This window comes from Desmodus rotundus, chromosome 1 (genome assembly GCF_022682495.2).
Source record: "Desmodus rotundus isolate HL8 chromosome 1, HLdesRot8A.1, whole genome shotgun sequence".
Classification (NCBI taxonomy): Eukaryota; Metazoa; Chordata; class Mammalia; order Chiroptera; family Phyllostomidae; genus Desmodus; species Desmodus rotundus.
The window spans coordinates 106,853,006-106,874,974 of record NC_071387.1 but is presented as its reverse complement, the minus strand read 5'-3'; the positions used below and the strand labels follow the sequence as shown (position 1 = coordinate 106,874,974).

Genomic DNA, 21,969 nt, shown 5'->3' with positions numbered 1-21,969 from the left:
GGTTTACCTTTGCCTTAAGCCAGCCCCGCCCATTGTTCTTGGGCACCTAGGTTAACGTGCCTTTGAGATGCCAGAGTCATCCTCTTCAGCCCCTCTGAAGCTTAGCCACCCTCAGGAGAGCACACCTTGTTGCTAACGATCCTGTAACCTGATCCCCGCCTCGCTTTCTCCCACCTTCGCGTAATCTTCCTTCCCTTTCCTCCTTAATTACAGCTGTAAAAAAGAAACCGAGAAACTGTCATTATTCAGAGCATTTGAGTTCTTGCTTCCCAGCAATGTTCTTCAGTTGGGCACAAATAAAATCTTTTAAAAAATCTCTACAGATTTGGACATTTCTTCTGTCGACAATAACAAATGCAAAGTCAAATACCGGGACTTTGAGATCTGTTCTTTTCTTCAAGGAGTCCTGTCTTGCTCGGGAAAATGAAGCCAGAGCCCCAAAGCGCTGAAAGGCAGGTGGGCTAGTTTCTCTGGTGGCAGTTTCACTTTGTGGAGGGCTGACTGTCAGTGGGGCTTATCCCTGCACATTTTGCCAGATCAATCAAGCAGGCGGCGACCTGGAGCCCAGGGGAAGGGGGCCACAGATCCTTCCAGCCTGCTTTGAGCTGTCCCTGCTGGAAGTCACCAAGGGACTTATTTTGCCAGTCTCTGGGTTTTTCTAATGCCCTGCTTCCTTTCCGCAGCAGTCCTGTAACAGGTGCAGCGGGGGCTTTGGTGTTCATGTCTGAGCCCCAGATACCTACAGCACCAGGTCCCAGCCAAAGCGGACAGGAGGAGCAGACACCCCTAACGAACGACCCTCAGTATCTGAATTGGAAGCCATTGCCAGGGTTCAGAGAAAACCCTGGCTTCTCCCCTCAGAGACCAATAGGACAGGAAAAGCTTCAGGACAATATACATGCACATATAGAACAGTTATAAAGTGTGTGTGTCTAGAAGCTCCCAGGACAAGGGAAACCTCCAAGACAATATATTTCTAAGGAAAAAATACACATGTGCTTCCACCCGGTAACTCTTCCAGAAGTTGTGCTCAGACATGCCCAGAAATGTGTGTGGAAGTATATCGCTTGCATTAGCATCATGCTAAATGAGAGAGGCCAGGCTCGAAGGACTGCGTACTCCATGATCCCACTTACACGGCCTTGTCTGGGGACAGAGGGACGGAGTGGTTCTCGGGGCTAGGGACACAGGGGAGAGCACAGACTGACGGAATGCGCTCCTCCTGATGGTGGCAGCGGCGCCTCTGTCGGACTAGGGAGACCGTGAGCCGAGAGGGTGACTGCGCTGTGTGAAAACTGTGACTCCATTAACCTGACTTAAAGACATGCACAAGTGGAAGGACGCTTCCTGAACGTCTGTGGCACGAAAAGCAGGAAACAACTTAAAGACCCAGTCACAGGAAATGGTCAAATAAGTCATAGAAACTCACATGACGGAGGGCCGTGCAGCTACATACAAAAAATAAAAGATAGATGTTTATGGACCAAAATGAAGTGCTGTCCAAGAGCTGTATGGAAAATGGCATGTGTAGTATTTACCATTTGTGAAAAGAAAATAGAGATTTATGTATATGTGTAGGGTATTTCTGGAAAAACACAAAAATCTGACAATGGTAGTTGTATCTGGGGAGAATGAAAGTAGCCAGGGGTGAGGAGAAAATCTGAATTTTACTTTATACTATTAGATATTCTCATATTATTGTTTTTACCTTGAAATTCAGTGCTTTAACAATGCCCTGAATCGTCCTGGTTCACTTCGTGGCTGCCCTCGACGTGGCTGCCCTTTCGTGTGTGTGCTCCCATCTCCAAGGATCCTGAGAGGTGAGCATTGTAGGTACAGAGGGGTCCAGATCCCGCCCTGTGTGCTTATGTCGCCCTATGGGATGGGGGTGTCAAGGCCTCCTTCATAGATTCTCTGTGGAATTTAAATAAGGGAGTATGTGTAAAGCACCAGGTATCAGGAAGGTGCTTAATAAATGTTACTTCTCCCTTAGTCCTCTCATAGCCACCCCCATTTCTCAGCTCTGGTTTAAGGCAATTGGGGAGGACATTCCAATGGCCATCATACTCCACTAAGAAGGGCTATCTGAGGGTCGGAATCTTGCCTTTCCCATTTCAAAGGGGGAAAGTCCCCACAAACCAAATTGGTGTAAAACGGAGGGTTGAATACTTTTTCTGAAAATGATAAAACTCTCCTTCTAGACGCCCATCTGTTGGTTCCCTCATTCAGTGGTGTGCTGGGACCTAATGGTGAACCAAACAGACAGGGTCTCTGCTGCGTGGCGGAGCTCACACTCCCTTGCCCTCCCCTCTCGCAGTCGGGTTTATTGAAGTATAATTTATGTTCCGTAAAATTCCCCCTTTTTAGTGGGCAGTTCTACAGGTTTTGACAAATACATTTAGTTGTGTGCACCTCACCACAATCAAGATCTAGATCATACTATCACCACCCCCAAATTTTCTTGTCCTCTCAGCCCTGTTCCCTGGTAACCATCTGTCTTCTGTCCACATGGATCTGCTGCTTCCAGAACGTCGTCTAAATGGAGTCACGCAGGTTGTGGTCTTTTGAGTCTAGCTGCTCCCACTTAGCTGAATAGGTTTGAGATTTATTCCTGTTGTTTTGCATACCAAGAGTTCATTCTGTGGATGTCCCACTTTGATGCCATCTTAGGGACAGAGACAGAAGGAGAACCACCCACCTTGACCAAACTGGCCCTGAACTGACCGACTGCTTTTCACTGGAGTGGACAACATTAAATTTTCTTCCATAGGCAGGGTTAGGTCTGGAAAGGCAGATTTGATTGTTATGGGAAAATAGCTAAATGTCATTTCTTGTACCTCCAACTCTGTGGATTGAGCAACTCACATTCACTTAGTTGATTGTTGGTGTGTTTTGACTGGGACAATATGGCCCCATCTGGCCTGAAAGTGAGCGAGGGCCCCAGTAAAGCCCTGTCCCCCAGGCTTTATGACAACAGTGCAGAGTCACAGAGGACCTGCCGTCGCTAGAGAAGCTCCTTCCCTTTGCTGGGTGCCTTGGCTCCTATGGGCAGAGTTTTGCCCTTTTGGGGCTGATGGGAGAGGATGGAGTTTCTTGGAACCGCTCAGACCGCCAGTTACTGTGGCTCCAAGAAAGCCTGTGGCTTCGGTGTGGTCCCTCCAGCTGTGCCGGCCCCAGTAATCCAAGAATGTTACCAGCCCTATTACCTGCCTGGGTACCGCTACCTCAACTCATGGAGACCCAGCCTCTTCTACAAGGTCTCCAACGCCCAGACCTGCCTGGACAAGGGAGCCACGTGTCCCAGCAGTGGGAAGCCACCCATCACCCTGCCTGTGCTCCAGTCGGCGCTCTTCTGTCGCTACAGCCCCCAAGACTGGGACAGGTCCAACGAGCTGCAGATGCGCGGGGCCGAGGCCTCTCGGCTGTGGGCTGGCCGGCTGATGGGGGACTCCTTGCAGCTTATGCAGGACAAGGACCAGCTGACCCGCCAGATGCAGGAGGGGACCTGCCGGAACCTGGGCCAGAGGCTGTCGGACATTGGCTTCTGGAAGTCTGAGCTGAGCTACGAGCTGGACAGGCTTCTCAACGAGAACCGCAGCTTGGACACCGTCAAGAAGCGGCTGGAGTGTGCAGCTGAAGAGGCCAACTGTCCCCTGCAGGTGAGTGTGGGGCCAGGAGGGGGCGTGGTGGCTGCCCCGATGCAGCAGCGCCTGCGCTTTTTCTGAGCGAGGACAATGATGATAGGCTCTTGGGGCTTGGTTTGAGCAGCATCATCCTCTCTAATCAGTTTTTAAGACAAAAAATACAATCTTAGTCAGTTTAGGATAATCCCAGTCAAATCAGCGGTTCTTACAGTGAAGGGAATTTCTTTTCCTCTTTGGGGTCACCCGGAAACGAGAGTCCCATCAGGCATGTGTGTGCGGTGGTCTGGAGAGGTCATGCTTACAGCAACTGCTTTGTTTTTCTCCGAAGCCCTTAACACCGCTCACATGCCCTATGACATTCACATTTATTTGTGTACTGTCCCTCTCCCCACACTAGAGTATAGGTGCCATGAGGGCAGGAATTTTTGTCTGCTTTGTCACCAATGTGTTCAAGACTGACACTCAGCTCTGATGTACCTGTACGTCTCTGCTGGACCTTTAGGAGCAATGTCCATACTGACTGCCTGTTGATTACACTGCTGGCTTGAATATCTTCCCAGCCTAGCACAGTGTGGGGCACATAGGAGGCACTCAATAAGTATTGGTTAAATAAATGAATAAGTATCCACATGTGGACATTCTCGACATTTCCTGGGTCTCCCATCATACTCTAGGACCCAAACATCTGCACTTGATGCCAGAAGGTCGCCAGGCTCCAATCTCTGTGCTTGGCCATCCTGAGCATGCAGCTGCTATCCTACTGCTTGCAAGGAGGTTTCATATCTCATATTGCAAGTTCCTGCTTGCAAGGAGCTTTGTGATATTTTCATGTGAGGCAGGAAGGTAGGGGTAGGGCGTTGTGCTAACTGTGTCTGTCTCTTTTTATGGGGAGTGTCAGTTTTCCAAAAGGCACATCATGTGATTCCATTTTTAGCCCATTTGCCAGAACTCACCTGGGCTCCCTGGCTTCAGAGGAGTCTGGGTAAGTGTTTTTCTCTGGGTTCTGGAGTGGACATTGGGTAAGGAGCCTACCTTGTGCTGGGGGAGCTGGTCTTGGCCACCCAGAATGATGTTCTGTGGCTCCCTGGAGCACGTGGGGACTCAGAACCTCCTGCCTGGAAACCTCCTGCAGCTGTTCCTGCTCCATGTCAGGTGTGGGGGCTTCTGTAGGAGAGGTCCTGCCTCCAGATCCTCTGGGAGACATGGCACAGATTCTGTCCACTACAGTGGGGTGGGGGGAGTCCTACTATTTCCCTACACCCCCGGGCTTCTCCCCGGAAGGAGAATGGGCAGGAATGCTGCTCAGAGACTGAGGGCAGCGTCCCAAATCTGTGCCCTCCACTCCTGCTCTCTCCTTGCTCTCCCAGCCTGTCTGGGAAACTCAGCTCTGGCCCTCTCATCATGTGGCCTCCTCAGACAACCACGTGGTGGCACAGGGACCAGAGACATCTCGGTTCTCTCCTCTTCTCTCCATCTGCAGGGTCACCGCCTCGGTCCAGGTGCCTCTCACTGGGCAGTGGTGACTGCCTCCTTCCTGGCCTCCCCATTCCCGCTCCCCTCCAACCTATTTTCCAGACAGCTGCCAGGGGGTGCTTTTAAATATTAAACTGGATCTTCCCACTTCCCTGCTCAACCCCCCTCAATGGCTTCCTAATGCACCCTAATTAACATCTAAATTACTAATCACAGCCTCCAACTGCATGGCCCAGCTTCTGCCCACCAGTCCATCCTCACATTCTCCACTCCAGTCCCAATGGTTTTCTGTCCATTCCTCCTCCTACCTCAGCCTTTGCACCTGCTGCTCCCTGTTCCTGCTGCATTATTCCCATTCATTTCTGCTGCTTCTCTTGGTTTAGGTCATGGTGTGTAACCTCAGACAAGTCCTCCCTGACCACCCTGACATCCTTACTCCCCACCAAGCCCCCCACATCACCATTTTCCTCACAACTCTTATCACAGTCAGAAATGATTGAGTTTATGTGTTTACTTGTGTGTGTTCTCCTCTCTCTGAAAAATGCAGCACAGTAGGGCTATCTGTTGAGTTTATTCCCATTACCCCAGTACCTTAACTGAAAGTGACATGGAGAAGGGGCTCAGAAAATTCTTGTGGAATCAATGAATCCCTCTCTTCCCTGAGCTCCCAGATGCACTGGCATCCTGATACCAAAGTGTGATGCTCCCCATTTCCTGCCCCACCCCCACCCTTTGTGACATCACAGGCTAGTGACCCATCACCATTCTCAGTCTCATTGCAGGGCCTCCCGAGATGCCACTTCTCCTGTCTTCTGTTCTGCTATGCTTATGTCCCCACAACAGTTGAAGGTCCATTGTTGGGTGGCAGGGTTTACTGAGCTTGACCCTGGTCACTTTCTAAAGCCCCCCCCCCTCATTTAGAAATGTCCAAAAACAGATTTTCACATCCAGTTGGCCTCTAGACAATGATGGGGTGAGGGGCATCAACTGCTCTTACAGCCCAAAAACCACGTATAACTTTTCACTTCCCAAAAACTTAACCACTAATAGGGTACTGTTGATGGGAAGCCTTACTGCAATATAAACAGTCAATTAACACATATCGTGTATGTTATAAGTGTAATATACTACGTTCTTACCCTAAAGTAAGCTAGAGATGAGAAAATGTTAAGAAAATCCTAAGGGAGGGAAAATACATCTACAATATTTATTGAAAAAAATCTACACATAAGTGGACACACGTAGTTCAAAGTCACGTTGTTGAAGGGTCAACTTCAACAACAATTAATATTCATAGATAATATTAATTGCAGTATTCTGAGCACTTTATGCTTCTCAAGCTGACTTAACCTGCACAGCAAACCTGTACAATATGCACCAATATTGCACCCATCTGCAGTCATGGCCTCTCACAGCCCCCCGACCCTCCTTCCAGAAACCCACTGAGGCGCACAATGATGAGGGTACCTAAAGTACCCAGGTTTCCCGGGGATAAAACAGATCATGTCCAAGGCAGGTGTGAGCCCCTCCTCTCAGGGTCTCATAGACTGCAGAGAGAACACCCAATTCCCCTGCTTGCTTCCTGCAGGTGGCCCTGGAGTGTCTGTACCACCGAGAGAAAAGGATCGGGATCGATTTGGTCCATGACAATGTGGAGAAAAACCTTATCCGGGTAAGGTGCTCCTGGGTCGCCCAGTCCCCCAAGGTGGGAGGGAGGACCAGCTGCTCAGAGAGCGTTCTGAGCTGCCTGCTGGGAGCAGAAGCCCCATGTGTCAGCCCGTGCGGTTAGGGCTCAGGAAGCCTGGGTGAGGGGCTGAGGTTGCGGTTTAGGAACAGGGAGAAAGGTCATTTGACTTTCAGTCTTTTCATCTCCAAAATGTGGGTGCCATCTTCATCATACTAGTTAATAATGATAATAATAAGTAGCATTAATAGAGCACCTACTGTATGTACCACTTGGTATACATTATATAATTCAATGATGAAATATTCCATACATGAGTAGTTGGCACAAAATAGGTGCTAGATTTCCTTTTAATCTGGAAGTATATAAAAAAGAAAAGAATGTGGATGAGGTATGTGGAAGCTCCACAGTTGACCCACATCTGTTTGGCCCCAGGATCACGTGGGGTGAGGCAAGAAATGGACTTCACCGTGACATTTCAGCTTGTGGGGTCGCGGGTGGGCAATGGGAGGTGAGGATGGGGACTCTGGTCTGGGGGACAGGAGGCTGTGAGTTTCTAAGGGGCGCTGTTCTTTCTGACATTTTCATTGCAGGAGGTAGATTTGATAAAATGTTGCCAAGAACAGATGAGAAGACTAGCGCAAAGAATTGATATCCAGATGAGGTAAGGGATGCTTTCTCTCTCCCTCTTGGAGTTTGTATTGGGTCCCCCAGGTACTGTGGGGCAAGCCAGATGGAGCCCTGGCTCTAGGTGGTTCTTATGGTCAGTGGTGTACTGGGAAGTGTTTAACAACTTGCTCCCTAGGAAGGGGAAAAAAAAACCTGATTTGGAGCATTTGTCAATTCCAGTGGTATAATTGCTGCCATCATAGCCGATTTCATTTCTACCAGAGGATGTCACTGAGATGTGCACATTGATTTCCACGAGTCAGCACATCACTGGTTGTTCTTGTTTGCAATGAGAGCCTCAGCAAAAGAACTTGTCTTCACTGCAGCCTCCTCACTGTGGCTTCCTCGTGTGCGTTCTGAACCTTGTGAAATGGGAGAGAGTGGGTGGCATTAGGCATCAAGGTGAAAGGCAGGGGCATCTCCAGAGGAGGCTGGTGGACGCCTGAGCCGAGAGCCTTCAAAAGGAATCAGCTTTTAGTTCCTGGAAGATTATGTAACTGGTACCGTGACAAACCAGGAGGCTTCCCCATAATTAAAGGGAGGCTTGAGTTTTACAAGGTTTGGAGCCCATAGCTAAGCCCTTGGCTCCCAGCAATTCCAGAGGCAGCCTTCCCACCTGGCCCTTGACTCAGGCACTTGCATTTAACTCATGCGGGGCACACTACTCCGCTAGCTTCTCCTCTTCATTTACCCAGATAGAGATAGCAGGAGGCAGGTTGGCAACCTTTTCGGGGCTTCCCTCCCTGCTGTGTGTGGCACAAGGGGAGCCCGGATGGAATGCTAAGGGGCCAGGTGGCTTGCAAATAGGCTCTGGGGGTGCCCTGGCCTCCTGTACCCCAGGAACAGCAGTCACCTCCCCCCTCCACCACCGCAGCAGTCCCTCAACTTCACTGAGGCAGTGAGGACTGGGTGGCAGGGATTGCAGAGAATCACCCAGGACAACAGCATCCAAGGCAGTGTTGAAAAGCTACCGGCAGAACTGAAGGCAAGGTTAGAGGCAGATCCGAGTAAGGTACAAACATAGCGCCTCATTGAGTTGATGAAAGCAGGGTTAAATCCTGCCATCTATGTGTCTCTGTCCTGAGTTCTGACAATTCCACCTGCCACTTGGACTGCAGTTTGCCTATACATCAATTCACTTTTTTAAAACCTTACTTGGATTTAAACAAAAAAAAATGTGGGCAAGTGAATGCCTTTGTTGTATTTTTATTGCTTGTAATTTTACAATGACTTTTTTTTTTTTGGCAAGAGCGAATGGTTTTCTTTTTGTTGTTGACATAAGGCTCGACAAAACTCGGCGTTCGGGTGTCGAGAGGGCTGAAGTTTGGGGAACAGGACAGTTTGAACCGGCAAAGTGAGCAACAGGCCAGACTCGAAATTGGGGAGCTGGACCCAGGAAGAGAAATTCTGAGTCTAGGGTTGGGGAGGAGCTACTTGTGCAACCCCAGATGATGAACATGGTGGGAGAATTGGGAGAACCAGAGAGACTGAAACAGACTAAGAAAGTCCCATCAACTGGGGGACAGAGTAAACACTGAGAGAGAGACAACATGAAGTGGTCAACAGAGATGGGAGGAGGATGTCAGGGAGACAGAGGGACAAGAGAGGGACAGAGGAGAGACATAGTTGTGCTCAGACGAAGAGAGAAATCAAGAGGCAAGTTAGAGACAGAGGAAAGCAGAGATGGAGAGGAGCAGACACAGAGAAAGAGGAAGGGAGCACAGGAGATGCCAGAATGGACACTGAGAGATGCACCACCTGAGGCAGAGGGCTGGGGGTGGGGAGCATTCCCTTTTGCGGGACCAGAGGCCAGGCCAGCCTGGATGGAGACCGTTCTATCTTGAGGAGCAGACTGTTTGTCAGAGAATGCCTGTCATCCTGCAGGGAGGCAGCCTGTGTTTCAGGCAGCCTAATTAACCTAGAAATGGACAGAGCTTTATTATCAGTGTGTCCTGGCCGCCTGTAGGAAGGCTCTGCCGCTGACCTAGTCAGGTGGTTAACCTGACATAGGCAGGCCTGGGCTATTGACTTGCGGTTTTCCGGGTGAGGCCTGAGGCCCCTGTCTGGGCAGGACCATTTTCTCAGCTCCCCAGCCTCCCTAACAAAAGCAGAAAAGACTCTTCCTGATTGGGCAGGAGCCAAGTTCTGGCTTTTTCTGGTGGATGAACAGCCGTGTGAGCCTTGACACTGGCAGGGCTCGCCGTCATGGGCCAAAGAAGAGACCCAGGGGCTGCCACATCTTTCCCCAGGCCTCATTAACAAGGGCCAGGAGTCTGGACCAGCTCACCAGGGATTCTGAGGCCCCAGGATGCCTCCTTCTGCCCCAACATCACCCCGAGTATCCTGATAGGTGGGGGCCCACCATCAGGATTTAATGTTCTTGCTCCTGGCCTGTTTGTAACCCCTCACCAGCTCCCAGTATCCATAGCAGAAAAACAAAGTGGCAAAAAGATAGAGACAGACAGGGGAGAAGGAGAGAGACAGAGACCATAAGACAGAGAGAAATCAAGAAAGATGAGGCAGCAAGAGATAAAAATGTGAGGAAAAGATAGAGGAAGAGACAGAGGAAGGGAGAGAGAAAGAGAGGGAATGAGAGGATGCAGAAGGGGAAAGCGAGAGACCCATGTAAGATGTGCACCCATCGTTCTAGTTGGTATCGGGACATCAGCTTGCTTAGTCAGAGTTATTCCCTCGTTCTTTCAGTTCTTCTAAGCACTTCAAGGCGAAAGTCCCAATCGATGCTTAGGTGTTTTTAACCCTGACTAATCTCTTTTTCAAACAAGGGTAACACAAAAAGTTTCAGGCTTAACAGCCTTCTAGAGACAACAGATTCTAGCTAGAATTCTGTTAGTGCTTACTTAGTATTTATGTTTGAGGTGACCCATTAATGGGAAGAATTGTTTGGTTTTTTTTTTAAGACAGTGATGGAGATTTTCCTTTTAAATACATTCATTTATATTTTTAAGGTGATTTAATAAAAAGATAAGTAGAACGTGACTAATAGTGTATGTACTTTGGGACAATGACAAGAATCGTGAAAGTGGTTCCCCAATGGCCAGAATTTGGCAAACAGTGGCCTGAGTCTAAGCTTCTTAGCCAAGATACCAGACCTGTAGGTTCCAGTCCTGGGCCCTGACTTACTGTCCTCTCATTTCCTCTGCTCTGTCCCCGACTCTGCCCAGTCCCTGAGTTCCCAGTCCTGACTCTGCCCAGTCCTTGACGCCACCCAATCCTGGACCCTGCCCCATCTCCAACTCCGTCAAGTCCCTGATTCTGACAACCTTACTGAGCTGCTTATAGGTCCCTAAACACCTGGAGGTCTCTAGCTCTTCTGCGTTTGCACATGTGGTGTCCTCAGCTCGGAATTTTCACACCCCCACCCAACTTTGTCCACAATGTCTACTCCTATTATTAGGAAAAGCCAGCTTGGGACCTCCCTGGGAAGCCTTCCCTGACTACCCCCTCACCCTGAGTTAACATTACTTGGTATCCTTTACAAACCTGCACTGTTGCCCTTACATTCTGTACGCATGCAGCTTCACTCTATTTACACGAGTCTGTGAGCAATGTGGAGGTAAGTGACTGGGTCTTATTCACGTCTTTTCCTTCTGTGCCAGCTATTGGATGAGACACATGATTTAAAGTGATTCCAGGCTTAGTTCAAAGTGTGAATTCATATCTTCTAAATCAGGTCAGCAAAGTATAGCTGGAGGGCCAAATCTGGCCCACCACTTGTTTTTCTAAATAAGGTCTTATTGGAATGCAGCCATTCCCATCATTTACATATCATCTATGACTGCTCTCTGCATAGCTGAAAAGTTGCTACACAGACCATATGACCCACAAAGCCTAAAATATTTAGCATTTGACCCTCTACAGTAAACGTTTGCTCACCCCTGTCCTGATAACAACAGGTCTGCTTGGATTGGAAGGAGGCCCTGTGTATGTGGTGAGGGCATCAAAGTGGAAAGAGGGCTGAGAAGCTGCTGGGGGTGGACAGAGCACCCTCCTGGGGGTCCAAAGACTTGGCTTTCAGTGGTGGCTCTGCAGCAACCTCCCATGTGATCTTGGGTGAGGGACTCTGGATTAGTGCACTACCCAGGGATAAATCCTTGACCCCCTCCCTCCCCCACAGGGATAACCGAGATGCTCAGCATGCTCTGGAGAGGGACCTTGAGGACAAAAACTCAGCGCAGTTTATTGATGAAAAGTGTTTTAACCTGAGGAACACATCAGACTGCATCAGCTTCTTCCATGGCGTGGAGAAGGTGGATGGCACGTAAGTACTGCGCTCTTGGTCCCCATCTGCCCGTGCCCAGTGGAAGTGGGAGTTTCTGAGTCTGCCCCTGCCAAACAGCCTTAAAGGGGCATCATGCACCAGTCAAGTGAGAGGCAGTGTGGTTGAATGGGAATCCTTGGTTGCAACCCACAGCATCCAGTTCTGGCTAAAAAACTTAAGACAAGTTGGAATTTATTGGAAGGCTACAGAGAGCCACTGGCTCAAGGGAAAGGCTGGAGGGGAAGGCTCTGGCATCTTAAATGAGCCAGGAAGTGAGAGTTAATCAGCTCTTTTGTCAGAGCAACACTGTCTTTCCATTCTTGCTCCACTTTGCCCAAGATTCAAATTCCAGCAAGATAGAGCAAGCTATCAGCTCAGTGAGGGTCACACACCGCTGCTGCTGGGCCAGGACATGCTGGGACACCTCAATTGGCAATGCCACCAAACAATTTCCAGAATAAAATGGTAGTAGCCAGAGAGAGGAGGAATTCAAGCTCAGCCAGGAGAGCCAATTGATGTTCACCATCACTGGTGGTGGTTGAGAGTGGAGTCTACAGCCGGGCTGCTGGCCTCAAATCCAGCCTCTACTCTAGCTCTTGAGGTAAATTACTTAACCCCTCTGGGCCCCAGTTTCCTCATCTATAACACTGGAATAATAATAGTCCCCAACTCCCAGAGTTGCTATGAGTATGAAAAGGTGGGTGTGTGAAGTGCTAAGCACAGAGCCTCAGGTAAAGGAATGACAACAGCCAACAATTACCGAGAACTTACTGTATGACCTCATTTTCTTATCACAGCAGCTACAAGCTGGGAGCCTTCTATCTATCTGCCTGGCACTGTGGTGGGCATGTCACAACAACCTAGAACTTTATGTGGAACTAAAGTATGCTTTCCCAACTGGTAGTTTGAAGGCTGGAGAGAGCGAGGGAGAGAGAGAGAGATTGTGAGTACAGAGGGTGGTGTCTCTCTTGTCCCCTTTAAAAAATTCTCTAGTACATAGATTTGTGCTTGTCACATAGTAGATGTGCAATAAATATCTGTTGAATGAAAATGCGTGAAAGGGGGAAGTGAGGGGAAGGAGGACAAAAGGAAGGAAGGGAGGGGAGCGGGAAGGAAGGAAAGGAGTTTGTTGGCAGTCTCCTGGACCATGCCCAGGGTCACTTTCTGGATCTTAGTAAAGATAAGATAGAAATGTTGAGAGGAGCTTGGGGTTTTCAGCAACAACACCTCCTGGGGATCTTTCTTTTCCTGACAACACTGATGCCCCCATAGCGCTGGCAAGGTGAGCAGGACTTAGGGGGCTCAGTGCCTTCATCCACAGCCACCCACAGATGCCTCCCTGACACCTGAGCAGTCAGGTCGCATGCCCAGGAGGGGGCCGCTATTTAAAGTTCCTCCCCCAGCACCTCCACTGCTGTTTGTGGTGACTAATCGCTCCGCAGATGTGCTAGCTCAGGGCTGTTATTTGGGGTTTCTTAGAGCAGGGCCATGTCTAGGCAGCTGAATCGATGTTTGGAGACTCTGAATTGCAATGTCTCTGTTCACTGCAGTTCTCATTGGCACGGATTAACTGATGATGATGGTGGTGGTGGTGGTGGTGATGATGATGATGATAGTGGATGCCTTTTACCTGATGTTTGCTACACCCTGCTGAAAGATCTACACACAGCGTGTTATGAATCATAAGTATTTATCGAGTGTTTACTACTGTCAGGTGCAGTGACAGGGGCGTCATATTCACTCGACAAACATGGGGGTAGGTGCCGTTATTACCCCCTCGTTTACAATGAGGAAACTAAGGCTCAGACAGGTGAAGTGACTGGCCCACATGCACACAGTGAATGGCAGAGCCACAATCTGAGCCCACATGGATGGACACTGTGCCTGGGTGTTTTGTCCAGGGGCCTTTCTGTCTCTTCAGCAAAGCCTGCCATCTCTGCCATCTTTAGCCTTCAGAGGACACAGGCTACAGAAAGTTGTCCCACCCGCTCCTGAGGAACAGCGCCTGCGAGGAGACAGACTGCCTCTGGCAAATTCTCCCCAGGGAGAGTGTGATTAAGCTGGTTGTTTTCTCTGAGGAGCTCTGCTGTCTGCTCCAGGGGAGGGGGAGGGCTCAGAGGTTGCCGTCTTGACATTGACGGTGCCCCATGCAGCAATGGGGTACATCTGCTGGTCTCTATCTACTGTCCTTGGTGCCTCCTCCTTCCTCATCTGATGGTGAGTAGCTGTGTGACCTTGGAAAAGACGCTTCACCTCAGGTCTTTGTTGAATGAAAGCTTTGGCTCAGACACGAGTGCCCCTCCCATCTCCAAAAGCCTGAGAGACCCGTGTTCATTGCTTGCTTTTAACTCCTGCAAAAGCCAGACAAAACAGCCATGTATTATATGTTTGCAAATTTCTATTCACGAAGCAATCTGTGTGCTTTAAAATGTTTGAAAAGAGACTTCTATTTCAGAAAATTCAGTGTCTTTTTTCCTACTGTCTGAGAATAAAAATCTACTTTACTTAATAACTGGAGAGACTTCCTGTCTAGAAAAGACCTTGAAAAGTTAATGCATTTCCCTCCTTCTCAAAGGCTTCCCAGAGAACAAAACTCTTGTTGGTTGCTTGTCATGGGGATTTATATACCTGCAGGAAGAACTTTCTCTTGCCTAAACTGAATCCTTTATGAATCACCGCCTTTGAGAAGCCTTCCCTGCCTGCCCTTTCTAATGTAGCCCTTGTCTCCTTTCATTTCCTAGGTTGATTCCTTAGCTGCCTGCTGCAGAGGAGGCTGCCCTCTGCAGAGTGCCTTTCTGGCTCTTTGCCCTCTGGTTTCCAGTTGAGTTTAACCCAATAGGAGGGACACCAGCAGTAGCTGGAGGGAGGACAGAGCAGAAAGCTGTTGGGGATTTATCCTTCCTTGTTCCTTCTCTCCCTCCCTCCCAGTGGCCCTCCAGGCCTCCTCCTCTCCAACCTGCCCCTCTCCTCTACTCTTCACAGCTGGGGTGATGACAGCTTTGTGCAACTGCTAATCCATGAGCACCTCAACCCTCTCTGAGTACAAATTCCATTGATTTCCTTCTACAACCCTGACACATAATGGCCCCTTTCCATTTGTCTCTCTTTCGTCATCCTGCTCCTAAATTCCTTCATCACACATAATCCCATGTGTAAACATCTTTATATGTTGTCTGTCTCCCTCCAGTGGAAATTTATCACCATGAGGTCAGGGATGTTGCTGTTCTTGTTTATGGCTCTATCTCAAGTGCTTAGAACAAGGCTTGGCATGCAGTAGGGGTTCAAAGAACATTTGTTAAACAAAGAAGTCAGTGCATTAGCATGGTCCCTGAATTGAACGGACCCCACAGGCAGCACTGTGCCCTCTGTCTGTATGATTTTGGTGGTGGCAGTGGAGGAAGTGTTACTGAAAAGAACCTTTCTAGGGAATCTCTTCAGAGAGATAACTCACCTATAACTCACCAAGGAAAGCAGCTGTTCTTTCCAGGTTGCAGTGGCCTCACCTATAAGTAAGGAAGTTGGATTAGTCCAGTGGTTCTCATCTGGGGGCCATTGTGCCTCCTCCCCTAAGAGACTTTGGGCAATGGCTGGAGACATTTTTAGCTGTCACACTGGAGGCATCGTTACTGGCATCTGGTGGGTAGAGGCCAGGAATGCTACTAAACATCTCACGGTGCACAGGACGGGCCCCACAACAGAGTCTGATGCCCAACCAGATGTCAAGAGTACTGAGGCTGCCCAGGCTGGTATAGCTCAGTTGGTTGGAGCATCTTCCCATAACCAAAATGTTGCAGGTTCAATTCCTGGTCAGGGAAGGTTGAGGGTTCATCCCCAGTCCGGACATGAGCATGTGTGACCCCTGGTCTGGACAAGTATGACCGCTTGTCTCAGCACAGATCCCTGGGTGTATACAAAAGCAACCGACTGATGCTTCTCTTGCATTGATATTTCTCTGTTTGTCTCCCTTCCTCTCTCACTTGAAAAAAGCAAATGAAAAGTGTCCTCAGATGAGGATAAAAAATACAAAAAAGAATGCTGAGGTTGAGCAACCCTGGACTGGGAGATCCCCAAGGCCTGCCGCAAACCCTCAGTCCTCACCTGTGCTAAATTTGTTCTTTTTGCCTCTTGCAGGATCTCTGTCCCTGAGACGTGGGCCAAGTTCAGTAATGACAACATCAGGCACTCGCAGAACATGCGAGCCAACTCCATCCGGCTGCAGGAGGAGGCCAAGAACCTCTTTGAGACCTTGTCAGATCAGATGTGGAAGCAATTCACCGACACCAATCTGGCTTTCAATGCCCGCATCTCCGAGGTCACGGATGTGAAGAATAAGCTGCAGATGCAGCTGGCTAAGGTCAGTAAGTGAGATGTGCCTGAGGACTGTTGTCTACTCTGTCACATTCTCACCTTCCTTCTGTGGTCTCAGCAGCATCTGGCCAAGCTGTCCACCCACCCCTGCCACTGAAAAGGCCCCACTTGTCCCACAGTCTACAAGCATGTCCAGCCCAAAGTGGGGCAGGGGCTTTGAGCTTCCCAGGAAGACATGAGCATCTAGGAGTAAATCTTCCTTGTTCACTCGGTGTTGGAGCATAGAGCTTGTCTTGGCTGTCACCATAGCACCCAAAGGCTGCTTGCTGTTGGCCCCCAGGGCCAAGGAAGACCCAGGAACCATGTCTGAGCAGACCATCTGCACTCTTTGAAAATGTAGATCAAATACATTGTATTGCCATGTTTATGGCATTTTAAAATGTGATCTTTTGACCTTCAAAGGCTTCAACAGCATCAGGACCCTGTGTGGAGGGGCGGGGTGCTTTTTGAATTTGAGGAGCACAAAGGACAGTCTACTTCTGTCACTCTCTCCTGCTACTCCCACACTGACATGCCCCTTTCACTACTTCCTTATTCCAATGTGTCATGCTGTTTCACTCCTCTGGGAAAGTCTCCTCTGCATGGAATTTACCCTCCTTACTCAATGTAAATTTAGAGAGCCTGTTGGATGCCAGAGCATCACTCCTCGTTCAGCCTTGTACCCCCACCACTTGGTATGCTGCCTAGCACAAAGTAGACACTCCTGAAATCTTTGTGCGATGAATGAAAGGAATTGCAATGATGAGTTTTGAGCCGATGTTGAATGGTGCATGAATGAGTGAATGCTTTTAATTTCAAGCATCTTTCTTTTTCCTTTTTTTAGGGAAAAATCATTTTTATATTGTGGTAGGATATACATAAAAGTTACCATTGTCTTAGCCCCTTGGGCTGCCATAACAAAAATCTCACAGACTGGGAAGCTTGTTAACAACAGAAATTATTTCCTCACAGTTCTGGAGGCTGAGAAGTTCAGGATCAAGGTGCCAGCAGATTTGGTGTCTGACGAAAACCTGCTTCTTGATCATAGACTTGTCCTCTCCCCCAGGAAGGGGTGGGAGAGGTCTCTTTTATAAGATCACTAATCCCATTCATGAGCCTACGGATGGCCTAATCACCCCTCGATGACTCCACCTCCTGGTACTTTCCCAATGGGGATTTTTTTTCAGCGTGTGAGTTTGGGGAGACACAAACTTTTAGTTCATAGCTACTGAGCTATGAGAGGGCTTGCCGTTCAGTGGTCTCAAGTGCCTTCACATTGTTGTGCGACCGTCACTGCCACCCCTCTCCGCAACTTTTTTTCATCTTCCCCAACCGAAAGAACTCTGCACTTCAACTTATACCTTTTAAACAATAACCCCCGTTTCTCCTTCCCCAGCCCCAGGCTACCAACATTCTGCTTTCTGGGTCTATGAATTTGACTGCCCTATGTACTTCATTTAAGTAGTCATACAGGATTTGTCTTCTTGTGACTGACTTTTTTCACTTAGTGAAAAGTATTCAGGTTTCATCCATGTTGTATCCTGTGTCAGAATTTCCTTTCTGTAAGGCTGAATAGTGCTCCATTGAAGGTATAGACCACATCTTGTGTGTTTATTCACCCACCGATGGACACTTGGATTGCTCCCACCTTTTGGCTGTTGAGCAAGTGTTTTCATTTAATGAGCATTTCATTCGGTAGATCAAATACGTTGTATTGCCATGTTTACGGCATGAAGTCTGAGGCCTGGGGATGACTTGGGAAGGCTCCTTTGGTGGGTCTTGGTGGCTCACCTGTGGAACAGAGAGTAAGAATTCCTACTTGATGACATTATTGTGAGGATTAATGAGTGGATCTCTGTGCACATAGTAAATACTTAATAAAAGGTAACCAGTATTGATATTATTATCAATGGAAAGAAAAAGAATCTTTTGGGTGGAGGTGGGGAGCAAAACATTTTCCCTTTCCAAATTTCTCTGGAGAAGTTTTGAAGTATTACTAACAGCCCAATCACTGCTGATCAGAGAGTTTTTGCAACCATGTGAATTTTAATTGATAGGCATTATATAGCCCTGGCCAGGTAGGTCAGATGACTAGAGCATCATCCCAATTTGCCAAAGTTGTGGGATCGATCCTTGGTCAGGGTGCATATGTGAGGCAATTCATCAGTGTTTCTTATGTCAATGTTTCTCTCTCTCACCCCTTCCTCTCGCTCTCAAAAAAAAAAAAAAAAAAGCAATGAGAAAATGTTCTCAGGTGAAGGTAAAAAAAAAAGTAGGAGTTGATGTAATGAAGATAAATATATAACAACCATTTTACCTTTCAACAGTTTGCTTCAGCTGGAGGATTTGAAATGCTCCCTTTAAAATTTTAACTGCTAAATATTGAGCTTGGCCTGATTTTCCTTGACAAGAGGCATTTCTGGAAATTCTAGGTCCCCATCCCCACCTGTGTTGCAAAGCAATTACATTATTGCCCAAAGTTCTCATGGGAACCCACTTTGAACGACCAGGTCTACATGGCATTTCATGTAGACATCATTGAAACCCCCAGTGGTTTGGGGATTCATAGGCAGACTTCGTTATTCACCATGATCTCTGGAGTTCAATCACCAAGGCCACACCCCAAACCTTATAACTTGTCCTGGGTCATTGTCCTTGTCCTTTGTCCTTGGGTTTTGGGGACTTGGGGTACTCTTGGTCATATTGACCGCTGCTAGAAGAGAGGCTGGTGACTCCTGTGGGCTGAAGCAGTTGATGACCACCACGTGGGAGGCTGCGTTTGAGAACCGATCTGTTCTGAAAGCCAGGGTCCTGAGGAATCTCCGGATAAGCAGAAGTCCCTGCCTGCATTCAGTTACCCAGCTGAACTAGCCTTTTAGGGAGAGGACTTTAAGTGGGGGAAAAGAGGCAAGGACTTATGGGAAGGAGGTAAGGGGGCAGGGACACTGTAATAGAACAGCCCCTATTCTAAAGTTGTAGGGGAAATGATAGCAGGTGTGTTATGTGGACACAGCATTAACATCATTGAATCACACAGCGAGAAAGTTATTCCTTCTTCAACCCTTTTTCAATCCTTGTGATGATCTCAAGAGGAAGGTCTTGATCAGATGCTAGAATGCCTCCCTCACCTCTTTAAGATAGCTGATCTCCCTTTTAAACAGTGAGTGTGGGCCTCAGGCTAAGAACTTGGGCAGGCAACAGTATCCAGCCCGAGTTGAAACAGTGTGGTTTTACTTTCATCTTGTTTCATGCATTTTTATGGTGATTTCCAGTTATGGCAAGTAATGCTGATTTTCCACTGATGCTAGTGATATAAAGTTTTACTTTTAAGTAAACATAAGGTTTTTTGAATGAATCGAGTTGAAGAACAGATTGTTAATCATGTTACAAGTAGTGAGAGGGGATATGGCAAGAATGGTCAGGATGGTCAGTGAAAGCCTGACACTTAGAAAACAGCAGTGTACGCCCATGTGTCTCAAATATTACTGTGTGTGCAGTAATCGGGAGTATCTCCTGGGACTGCATCAAAATGCAGATTTTGATCGAGTGGGTCTGGGGCTGAGCCTGAGAACCTGCATTTTGAACTGGGTGGTGGGAAGTAGCCAGAGTGTAGGTTGTTAGAGTGCTTTGGCTTTGACAAACATCTGGGTAAGCAGCTGTCTCCTTCCATTCTCTCCCTCTTTCTTTCTTCCTCTCTTCCAGACTCAGAATATTAGGAGAACCAAATCCTTCCAAAAGGCAAGCCTGGGTCATCTAATTCTAATCAGATTTTCTCTAATTGCATTTTGTTTCCAAGTTCCAGGCCAAGCCCAGTCATTTCTCAGGCTCTGATGGGATCGGACCAGCTTACCCCATCACACAGACGGTGCCCAATTTGTGCAGATGCAGACGCCCCTCTGGGGTTCCTGCCCCAGCCCCCTGCAATGAGTGCCCTCGAGTCAAATTTCATTTTCCCATCCCGATTGTTAATGTGGTTGGAGCAAATGACGTTATTAGCTGGAGGATCCGGATAAGCCAGAGTCACAGCCTTGATCAGGTTGTCAGAGTATCAGATTAGCTGGATTTCTCTGCTTCCTCTCGACAGCTCACCCCACACACGTGCTGTAGGCTTTCTTGTGGTCAGAGGCAGCAAACAGGAGGAGCCAGCTTTCACTCTCCCGCCTGCTCCAGTTGGAGCTCTCTCATCTCAGTTGGTAGCTATGACTTCCAGGTGCTTCCAGGGGATCCCAGGGGCCTCAGCTTCCCGGTGCTCAATCCCAAACCTTGGAGGCCACTTCTCTACTTCCCACCCCACACCCACTCCACCAGCAAATGTGATTGATTGTATTCTCAGAATGTCACCACTTCTCACTCCTTCCTCTGTGTCCCCCTGGCCTGGGCCTCCACCACCTCTTCCCTGGATTTTTGCTGTGGTCTTTGTTTGCTCTGTTTGCTTTTGATGTTGCCAACTGATTAGCTGGCAGCTAGGTAAGCAGGCATTTTTCCTTGAGTAGGCCAACTGGATTTACAGAGGAAAAAAGTTCAATTACTTTAGATTCTTCAGAAAACCTTGAGAGTTTAGATGGAGACTGCAGGCAACAGGCTCTCTTTAGGTAACACCTGCCTGTGTCTGCAGGTCACCGTATTCACTGTGGCCAGGCCGGCCTGCACCACTGTGGCCATGAGAATTCCTCAGCACCACTCACCTTGGCAACTGTAGTGCCTCACGAAATTCATGATGCACGGTGAATTCCAAGGGAATGCTGACGGAGTGGTTAAATCAGAGGATAAACATGCGTAGTCCACCTATTATTTGGTTCCTCACATTTTTCTCTCAACAGCTTTATTTCTGTTTGACACGCAAATAGATACACGTATTTCAAGTGTACAAGTTGAAGAGTTCTGACTTTTTTTGTTATGAGGTCACCACTTCAGTCAAGGTAGTGAACAAATGAAAGGTTTCCTCGTGCCCCTTTGTTACCTGTCACTGCTGTCCCCCTCCTCAACCCCACATAGTCCCTGACCTGCTCTCACTATAGGTGAGTTTGCATTTTCTAGAATTTCATGTAAAGGGAGAAATATCCTATGCATTCTTTTCTTTTTAAAAAAAATTTGGTGTCTCTCACTCAGCATAATTGAGATTTCTAGTTTATTCTTTCTTGTTATGGATACACCTTAGTATATATGGTGTCCATATACCACCATTTATTTGTCCACTCATCTGCTGGTGGGCATTAGGGTTGTTTTCAGCTTGGGGCTGCTATAAACATTTGTGTATAGATTTCCAGAATCTCTTGAAAAATTGGTATCTTTAGCAACTCTGAGCCTAGTTTTCTCCAGAGGAACAATGGGAAGAAGTTGAGAGGCCACTGCATCTCTTTGGACAGGGCCTGGGCTCTAATTTGCCTCAGTCCCCATCACGTCCATCATGGCCCCCTTCACTCATTCACAGCATTCGCCTGGTTCCAGCAAGCTTGTGTGTGGGCACAGTCTGCTCTGTGCATCAGAGGTGGTGCAGGAAAGCTGATGTGTAACAGTGGCCAGGCAAGAAAAGAGTTTAACAGAACACAGAGGGGCTATGAGTTTTAACTTTGAAAGGCTTTGCTCTTATGCTGAAGTTTCTTTGGGGTTTTGAGTTCCAAGTGGTCATTAACACCAGCAGAACCATCCCTTCCCTGGGGAGCAATGACAGGGCAGGATGGCAGTGTCTGAGGGGTGAGGGCCCACAGCTGGCCAGCGATCGAGGGTCCCAGCGCCTGCCGCCTGCCCCTCTGTTTGTCCTAGGAGGTCTGGAACCCGCTGTGGAGTGGGAAATGCTTTTGTGCTTTGCAAGCAGCCAGATCCCTTCCAGCACAAGTGCTGCAGCCAAGCTACTGGCTGGCTCCTTTCTAAAA

At 48.3% G+C, this 21,969-nt stretch overlaps 1 protein-coding gene across 1 annotated transcript in view; it reads left to right on the top strand.

The window, feature by feature from the left end:
- Window positions 1–3,031: 3,031 nt before the first annotated feature.
- The window catches only part of TEKT5 (tektin 5), a 33,357-nt gene continuing 14,419 nt past the window's right edge, over window positions 3,032–21,969 (top strand). Inside the window, exons 1-5 of the mRNA XM_024571725.2 lie at window positions 3,032–3,659; window positions 6,706–6,789; window positions 7,395–7,465; window positions 11,606–11,749; window positions 15,881–16,103. Coding sequence (XP_024427493.1) covers window positions 3,084–3,659; window positions 6,706–6,789; window positions 7,395–7,465; window positions 11,606–11,749; window positions 15,881–16,103 — 1,098 coding nt within the window. The 5' untranslated portion in view covers window positions 3,032–3,083. The remainder of the gene's footprint in view (window positions 3,660–6,705; window positions 6,790–7,394; window positions 7,466–11,605; window positions 11,750–15,880; window positions 16,104–21,969) is intronic.